At 36.0% G+C, this 8,627-nt stretch overlaps 1 protein-coding gene across 5 annotated transcripts in view; it reads left to right on the forward strand.

The window, feature by feature from the left end:
- LOC106883335 (poly(A) polymerase beta) overlaps positions 1–8,627 on the forward strand; it is a 36,568-nt gene that overhangs the window by 15,329 nt on the left and 12,612 nt on the right. For all 5 annotated transcript variants that reach the window (XM_052972646.1, XM_052972648.1, XM_052972644.1 and 2 more), the window contains exons 5-14: positions 79–188; positions 1,138–1,191; positions 1,930–2,041; positions 2,580–2,669; positions 3,277–3,415; positions 4,534–4,609; positions 5,498–5,618; positions 6,183–6,267; positions 7,151–7,204; positions 8,250–8,360. In XM_052972646.1, the coding sequence (XP_052828606.1) occupies positions 79–188; positions 1,138–1,191; positions 1,930–2,041; positions 2,580–2,669; positions 3,277–3,415; positions 4,534–4,609; positions 5,498–5,618; positions 6,183–6,267; positions 7,151–7,204; positions 8,250–8,360 (952 nt within the window). The remainder of the gene's footprint in view (positions 1–78; positions 189–1,137; positions 1,192–1,929; positions 2,042–2,579; positions 2,670–3,276; positions 3,416–4,533; positions 4,610–5,497; positions 5,619–6,182; positions 6,268–7,150; positions 7,205–8,249; positions 8,361–8,627) is intronic.

Raw genomic sequence — 8,627 nt, forward strand, 5'->3', positions numbered from 1 at the left:
TTTTTTTTTTTTTTTTTTGCAAATATTGAAATGGAGACTTGTTGCTTTTCAGTAATAAAATTGTCTTTTGTCTTTCAGGTGCTGATATTGATACCTTATGTATAGCACCTAGACATATTGAGAGATCCGACTTCTTCACCTCGTTTGGAGAACTTCTTAAACAGCAAAGTGAAGTCAAGGAATTAAGGGTAAGCCTCTCAGGAAACGCACAGCATCCTGAATGTCAGCTTTTAAAAGTCTCACCAGTTCAGTACTACTTTGCACGTGCAAAGCTAATACACTAACCCTCCCTAATCTTATTTGTTTTCAATTTAATTTAATCATATGTTCCTTTGGTTACAAATTAATCATGAATCAGTATTAATCATGTCGGGCCACTGTTAAATTTAAAAGAAATTAAACTATTTTTAGGTGTTAGCATTTTCGTGTGGAGGCATGTGGCTTACTGGTTAGAGTGTTGGACTCATAATTGTATGATTGTGGTTTCAATTCCTGGACTGGGTTATGTGTTGTGTTCTTGAGCAAAACACTTCATTTCACACTGCTCCAGTCCACTCAGCTGGCAAAAGTGAGTAATCCTGCGAGGGACTGGTGTCCCATCCAGGGAGGAATACATACGCTAGAGAAACCAGAAAACTAGTCCTATGCTCCTTACAGAATAATATGGACTAAGCATAACCTAAACCAGTAGCATTTTGGTATCATTACCTACTAGAGTTGTGAGACTGGTGTGTAACTATTTGTCTTCTTTGGCTAGCATCAGCTCCAAACATATGTACCTTTCACCTTATATCCCTCCCTTGTATAATGCTACTCTTCTGAGAATGTAAGTAAAGAAACCTACTGGCATTGTGACTAAGGCCTTGAAAGGCTGCCCTGTTTACTGACAGGCCTATATGTGACCTGTGACTCTGATGGTCAAGACAGGAGGAATAAATCTGGACTCCTGATTATAATATGAAAAAAATTGCAATCCCTAGACAGACATAAAAATTTAGATATGACATCTAATTTTGATAGGGCAAGTTGTAATTAATTGTCATATTGTTAGTAAATGATTTACAAATTTTCTCTCTTGATCTCCTTATTTCATCTATGTTTCATGCTTCATTGAATACATTTTTTTGTCTTTATTAGGCTGTGGAGGAAGCATATGTTCCTGTTTTAAAAATGGTATTTGATGGAATTGAGGTTTGTATAAACTTTCTATTGTAAACTGGAATATATTTCTGTTGCAGAAATAGAATAATCGCATGATAATTAAATAATAATTATTCAGACTGTTGACCTCATCTTTAGAGATGAAATGTATTTTGGATATTCTTATTAGGTTTTTATTGTTTTATTTTTAGATATGTTTTTCTCTTATAACGCAATTTCCTATAATGGAAATCCTCATTGATACAAATTTATGTTGGTAAAATAGTCAAAATCCACACTCATTCAAAGTTTAGTAGGTGGAAAAAAATGCCAATGATGCTACCACTATTTGGATGCTTGAAATAGCAGCCAAACTCCCTCCTTTTAGATTACATTCTATAACCTTTAACAAGTAATGCAGCCTTTGATACTCCCGAAAAGACAGGAGGGTCATGACTGGAAAATATTTACTTACAGGTCTGCTCAGTCAGCATTGATCTGTACCCTCTCATTTTTTAAAGTGGGGTAAAGAAGTGGTGTAGCATAGGGTATATAGACTGCACAGGGTCACTCTCTGTATGTATGTTTGCTGTAGTTAAAGGGGTGTTTAACGCAGTGGGGTAGCCCAAACCCATGCCATGTCATCTCTGAGCCCCAAATGTAACAATACTTGAACCCATGACCCCTCAGTTTTACCTTTTTTAAGTTCTAATTTGGTTTGTGATGATAAATGACTGTTAAATCTTATTCACAATTTTCAAAGCAATTTTATTTTTTTCTCTCTTCTAGTTGGATATGCTCTTTTCCCGTCTCGCCCTACCTCAGATTCCTGATGATGTGAACCTCTGTGATGAATCTTTGCTAAAGAACCTCCACCAAAAATGTGTCCGAAGCTTGAATGGTAAAACCGTTTTAACATCGTTCATATGTTGTGTTTTCCTTGTTGTGCCTGCTTGCCTGTCTTCGTGTGTTGTATGAATTTATCTGCAGTATCAGTTTGACTTCCAGCTATTTCAATATTTCCAATTCTATATATTGCTTAAACTCAGTTTGTTGCTATGGAGTGCACCTACTGCTTCAACATTTTATTTTTTTTTGTTGTGGAGCCTGGTGTAGCCATCTGGTTTCACCAGTCCTCAGTCAAATCGTCCAACCCATGCTAGCATGGAAAGCGGACGTTAAATGATGATGATGATGATGATGGTCTTCTAAACCTAAACAAAAATTGTGGAATACAGCAGATTGTTTGATTTGTCTGTATGAGTTTCGCTTCAGTATGTTGCTATAAGCATATTAGTTCAGCTGTCTCCTTCTCTTTTATGCTTCAGTGGACACTCTACATGAATTATCGAATCAAACTGCATAACTATATTTATAAATTTGATTATTTATTGTTGTTGTTTTACTAATTTAAAATGTTTATATAATTATTTATTTAGGCTGTCGTGTCACAGACGAAATTTTGCACTTGGTACCAAACAAAGAAGCATTCAGAATGACTCTCCGTGCCATAAAACTGTGGGCCAAAAGTAAGTGTGTGAATACTTCAGCTTTTATCTTTTTCCATGTCATAATTCACTCCTTAAATTTGTATCTAGTTTAGTAAATGTGTGGAAACTGATAGAAAATTGTGTCTTGTCGGTGTGTTTACATTCCTGTAACTTAGTAGTTTGGCAAAAGTGGGTTATAGAATAAGTACACCAGGCTTTAAAAAAAAGTACTGGGGTTGATTCATTTGACTAAAATTTTTCAATGTGGTGACCCCAGCATGGTCACAGTCTAATGACCGAAGCAGATAAAAGATAAACAACTGACCATCTATTTATTGCAAATTATGAAGGGGTACTGGCTTTGGGTAAAAGAAAATACAGGAGGATCAGTAAATCATGATTTTATCCAACATATCCCACTCTCAGATTCACACTTATTGCAGCGGTCCTTGTTTTTCTAAGCCATGTAAAAGAACCCGGAAGGTTGGGCCATGAACCGGATCTTTTGTGATACCCTTAAAGCCAGGAACTTTTTGGCATCCCTTGTAGGAAGTTACTTTTCATAGTCATATCTTTGTTGCTGTCAGCATTTCTATGTTTATATTGTTTTAATCATCTCTTTTTTTTTTTTTTTTTTTTTTTCCAGAACGTTGTATTTATTCCAATTCATTAGGCTTCTTGGGTGGTGTGTCATGGGCTATGCTGGTTGCCCGAGTATGTCAACTCTACCCCAATGCTGCTCCCGCTGTTTTGGTGCAGAAATTCTTTTTGGTCTTTTCTAAATGGCATGTAGCTTACTTCTTTTATTTCCATATTCATGTTGTTGATTATATCACATACTCATGCTGGCAAAATTCTATTTTGGCAGTGTTATTTATGTCTTTGAATGAATTTTCTTTCACCATTTAATGTCTATATCCATGCTGGCATGAGTTAGAGAGTTTGACCCTGATCTGCATTGTGCTCCAGTGTCTGCTTTGGCATCGCTTCTGTAGCTGGATGCCCTTCCTAATGCCGACCACTATACAATGAGTACTGGGCGCTTTTTTTATGCTGCCAACATTAATGAGGTTGCCATGTAGCTCACAAGACCACAATGCTCTGTTTGGTCTTTGATTATCTCATCTCCCACCATTACTATGACAACCATTGATAAAGAGAGCTGGAATTTCAAGTTTTTTCCTCTAAGAATGAGAATTAAATACAATATTTTATATTGTGCTTGTTCAGTATTTAAAAAAAAAAAAATGAATTTCTTTTATTGTCACTGAATGATGCATATATATAATAAGTTCTCAATAGATCTGAAGTAAAAGATATACTTCCAGTGAACCAGGTTCTGTACTTGGGTGAAGCTATTTCACTTGAACAACCCTTTAGACACCAACCTGCTAATGTTTATATCTAAATTAAAGTCTTTTGTTGTAATATTATGAGAAAAATTGAAATTCCAATGCTAGTTTGATAATGTAAAAAGTTAGTCATTTTATTTAGTAATTCCCTTTGGCATCGCTTCTGTAGCTGGATGCCCTTCCTAATGCCGACCACTATACAATGAGTACTGGGCGCTTTTTTTATGCTGCCAACATTAATGAGGTTGCCATGTAGTTCACAAGACCACAATGCTCTGTTTGGTCTCTGATTATCTCATATCCCCCCCATTACTTGATAATTGATATGTAATGTATTTTATTAGAAATAGGGTCACAAATGGCAGCAGTACCTTTGTGTGTGGATTTCACATTGTTTTTAAACCCTGCAGCTTTGGGTTCTAATCAAAAAGGAAACCGTTCTTCCTCTCCATAAATCAACAATTTGTAATTTTCACATTTTCTTTGTTTGGATTTTTACATTTTGTCTCCACCGATCATTAGTAATCAGTAAAAAATGACTTTGTTTGCAGGAGTTGGCCTCAACCTGTACTATTGAAACATTTGGAACCAGAAAACAAACTGGGTTTCACTGTTTGGGACCCAAGGGTAAGTAGCAAATCTACTGTTGTTTTATAATGTAAACCTTTCATCAAGCAATATTAATATTTTGTATGTGTTTAACATTGATGTCTTCATTGTTAGACTTGGTGCATGACATAAATAATGTGGCTGTGTGGTTAAGAAACTGGTTTCTCAATTATTTGGTCTTTGGTTCAATCCCACTTCACCTCCTTGGACAAGGGTCTACTATACCCCAGGCTGATCACAGCCACACGAGTCAATTTGATAGATTGTTTATGTACAATTTGTGATAAATCCTAGTTATTTCTCTAAAAGATTAGTCATTGGAGCATCAGACAAAATGCCTTGTAGTGTTTGTTCTGACTCTCTAATCTCAGTCCAAATCCCTTCAAGGTTAAATTTAAAAAAATAAAAATAAAAATCCTGGGCAGTAAAGTGGTGGAAGTGTTAGAATGTTGGACAGGATACTTTGTTACATTTGTCCCAACTCTTTGTGATCTGAGCTCAAATCCTGCAATGACCCATTTGTGGGGGGATAGACTTAATTGTCATATATTCCATGCTAGTCTGGGTTGGATCACTTCACAGGAACTGATGATCCAGAGGACTGTGCCAAGCCCCATTGTCTGCTTTGGCATGGTTTCTTTGGCTGGATCCCCTCCCTAATGTCAACCAATTCATGGAGTGGGCACACTGGGTGCTTTTCGTATGGCACTGGCACTAATGTGACAACCAAATAAGTCAAGACCTCTCAACTGAGTTGGGGATAATACTGGGGGAAGTGGTCTTTGCCACACGAAAGGTTTAAAGTATGACAGATTACTCAAATATCTCAAGCAATTAATTACTTTTTACAATGTTCTTTACGATGTACAATGTAATTTACGATGTTTTTTTCTTCTCTTTTCGCAGGTAAATCATGCTGACAGATACCATCTAATGCCCATCATAACACCTGCATATCCTCAGCAAAACTCTACGTTCAATGTTACATTATCCACCAAAACTATCATGATGGATGAGTTTAAAGAAGGTAGGTGAATCTCTCTAAGCATTTCTCTCATTGTGATCTTTATTTCAAAAGAATATTAAGATTTCACGAGGGGTTTTATGGAAGCTGAAGGAATTGTTGTTGAGTTAACCATTCTAAGTTACTGGAATGCTTGCATGTTAAAGGATGAAGCTTGTAAAAAACCTCATTCATTTATCATTTTCAAAGAATTACTGTAGTATTAAAAAAAAAAATTTGGTTGTAAATTCTGCTCCTTAAAACAAAGCACTATTGTTAATTTGATGATGTACTTTTTATATTTATTCTAAAGTAACTCATCCCCTACCAAATTAATATACCCAACCAGTGCAGTGTGCACCCCATCTTGAAAATACTGGCATAATTTGAAATATCCTAGAAGTTTTTTCTTTTCTTAGAATTGGAAATATATCTATTCCTTTATCTCTATTGTTTTAATTTTACAATTAATTATTATTCATAAATATATTTCAATTTATCTATAAGTTACATCTGCTTTGATGAAAATTTACAGATACAAACAAAAAAAATATTTCAAAAAATTAATTTCTAATTAAATATTCTCAGGTTTGGAAGTTGTGTCTCGAATCTTGGAAAACAAAGAAGATTGGAGTAAATTATTTGAACCAGCACCATTTTTTCAAAAATACAGGTAGGGATCATTCCTAACGAAGTTGGGTTTATGTTTCACTCTGTTCATTAAGTTGCCAAGGATACTGCTGTCATTTTATATTCATTGTTCCATGTTGGTATGCATTGGACAGGCCTCTCACATTTACAACTCTACACGATTGTTTATCACCTGAACTTATGAAGAAATTGGTCTATCCTGGTAACCATAGCAATATTTTTGATGTTGGCTGGCTTCTGCTAAAGATTCATTTGTTGAAACAAGGCATTCATCATATCTTGGATATTGTCCAAAGTATGATAGTTATGTGAATTCAGTTCTCAACAATAGGTGTCTTTGGACTTCAACGTTTCTAGTACTGTAGTGTTTGTTATCCTGTCTTTCTAGCTTATCCGACCTGGCTGTGTGGTCAGTAGCTTGCTTACCAACCATATGGTTCCAGGTTCAGTCCCACTGTGTGGCACCTTGGGCAAGTGTCTTCTACTATAGCCTTGGGCTGACCAAAGCCTTGTGAGAGGATTTGGTAGACGGAAACTGAAAGAAGCCCGTCGTATATATATATATATGTGTTTGTGTGTCTGTGTTTGTCCCCCCACCATCGCTTGACAACCGATGCTGGTGTGTTTATGTCCCCGTAACTTAGCGGTTCGGCAAAAAGAGACCGATAGAATAAGTACTAGGCTTACAAAGAATAAGTCCTGGGGTCGAGTTGCTCGACTAAAGGCGGTGCTCCAGCATGGCCGCAGTCAAATGACTGAACCAAGTAAAAGAGTCAAAGAGATCTATATATTATGCTAATCATATATGTCAATTATATATTTATGTATTATGTTAATTTAGAAATGAATGAATTCTGTCTCTTCATGATATTGATGTCATTCATCTCTCGTTTGATTTCTTTCAGACATTACATTGTTGTTATAGCACGAGCAGAGACAGACATGCATTATTTAGAATGGTAAGGGAATCTTTCACATGGTCTTTTTTTTCTATATTCTCCATTTCTATCCTGTCTTCTCGATGTATTTCAGCTAAGATACTTTGGTTGTGGGTCGGTGGGGTCATTTGCCATAGGCATGGCTTGTGGTTAAGAAGTTTACTTTGTGCATCTGTGCCATTCTGGGTTCAATCTCACTTTGTAGCATGTTTGGCCAGTGTCTTCTTGGGTTGATCAAAGGCATGTCATTGGAATTTTGAGAGATGGAAATGTTGGTATAGGATGGAAGATTTGGTAGAGCATGGAACAAAAATGCCTTGTTTTATTGTCCTTTTACACCCAAATTGGCTTGGCCTTTCTCTCCCATAATCAATGAAATAAGCATTGGCATTGATTATCAGCAGTTGAACCTTTACAGTGCTCCAGTATGACAAGAATCCAATGACCAAAATTGTAAAATAAAAAATAAAAAGAATATTTAACATGAGGTGCTTTATGACCCTTTTCATCAAAATGGCGTTGGAGATAGCAGTGGCTAAGAACTAAATAAGGGGACTGTGCTAATTTCTCAGCTTGGGTAAGATCAGTGTAGTTTATGTATAGTTTCACTATCTGTAAGGGATTGAAAAATAATCTTTTGCTACTTAGTTGAGGCCCCTTTATTACATTCACTGCAGATAATGGCCTTAGAAAAAAAAAAGTGCCGTGTATTGCACATTTTCAGTGGCCTTCCCAAAAGATTTATTTTGTGCCAATTAAATATAAAATCTGAATGAATTTTATTATGATTACAAATGGCCAAGTACATTTTGTGTTGAAATTCATCTCACACTCAAATCATATCTTATCGCAGGCATTTTTGTTTACAAAATTTTCAGGAGGTTAAAATTAAGAGATGTTCATAATAATATCATTAAGTAGACTGATCTGAAGGAGATATGGAAATTATTGCTTCACTTTAAATTTATCATTATCTTTCCTTTTTATTTAGTTTACCAAATGCAGCTTTTGTTTTCAGCTATTCATAATTAGCTTAATTAGCAAAGCTTATTGGATTTCATTTCAGGCATGGTTACATTGAGTCAAAAATTCGTTTGTTAGTAGGCAATCTAGAAAGAAATAGGTACATAAAAATTGCCCATGTCAATCCTGAAGCTTTCAAGCCACTAAACGAAAGGTAAGGTTTCATTTCTCTTATTTTTTTTTGTCAGTGTTTGTGTGAATGTATATGTGTGTACGTACATATATATATATGGAGGATGCTGGAGGAAGGCCCGAGCCACCTCTGACACCACACCGAATGTTACCTTCATCTGTGGACACTGCTCACGGACCTGCCTTTCCCGCATCGGACTTGTCAGTCATGAACGTGCCTGCAGATGACGTGGACAACCTTCCTAATCTTCGTTCGCGAAGCCAAGCTGGTATATATGCATATATATAT

This window comes from Octopus bimaculoides, chromosome 14, assembly GCF_001194135.2.
Source record: "Octopus bimaculoides isolate UCB-OBI-ISO-001 chromosome 14, ASM119413v2, whole genome shotgun sequence".
Taxonomy (NCBI): Eukaryota; Metazoa; Mollusca; class Cephalopoda; order Octopoda; family Octopodidae; genus Octopus; species Octopus bimaculoides.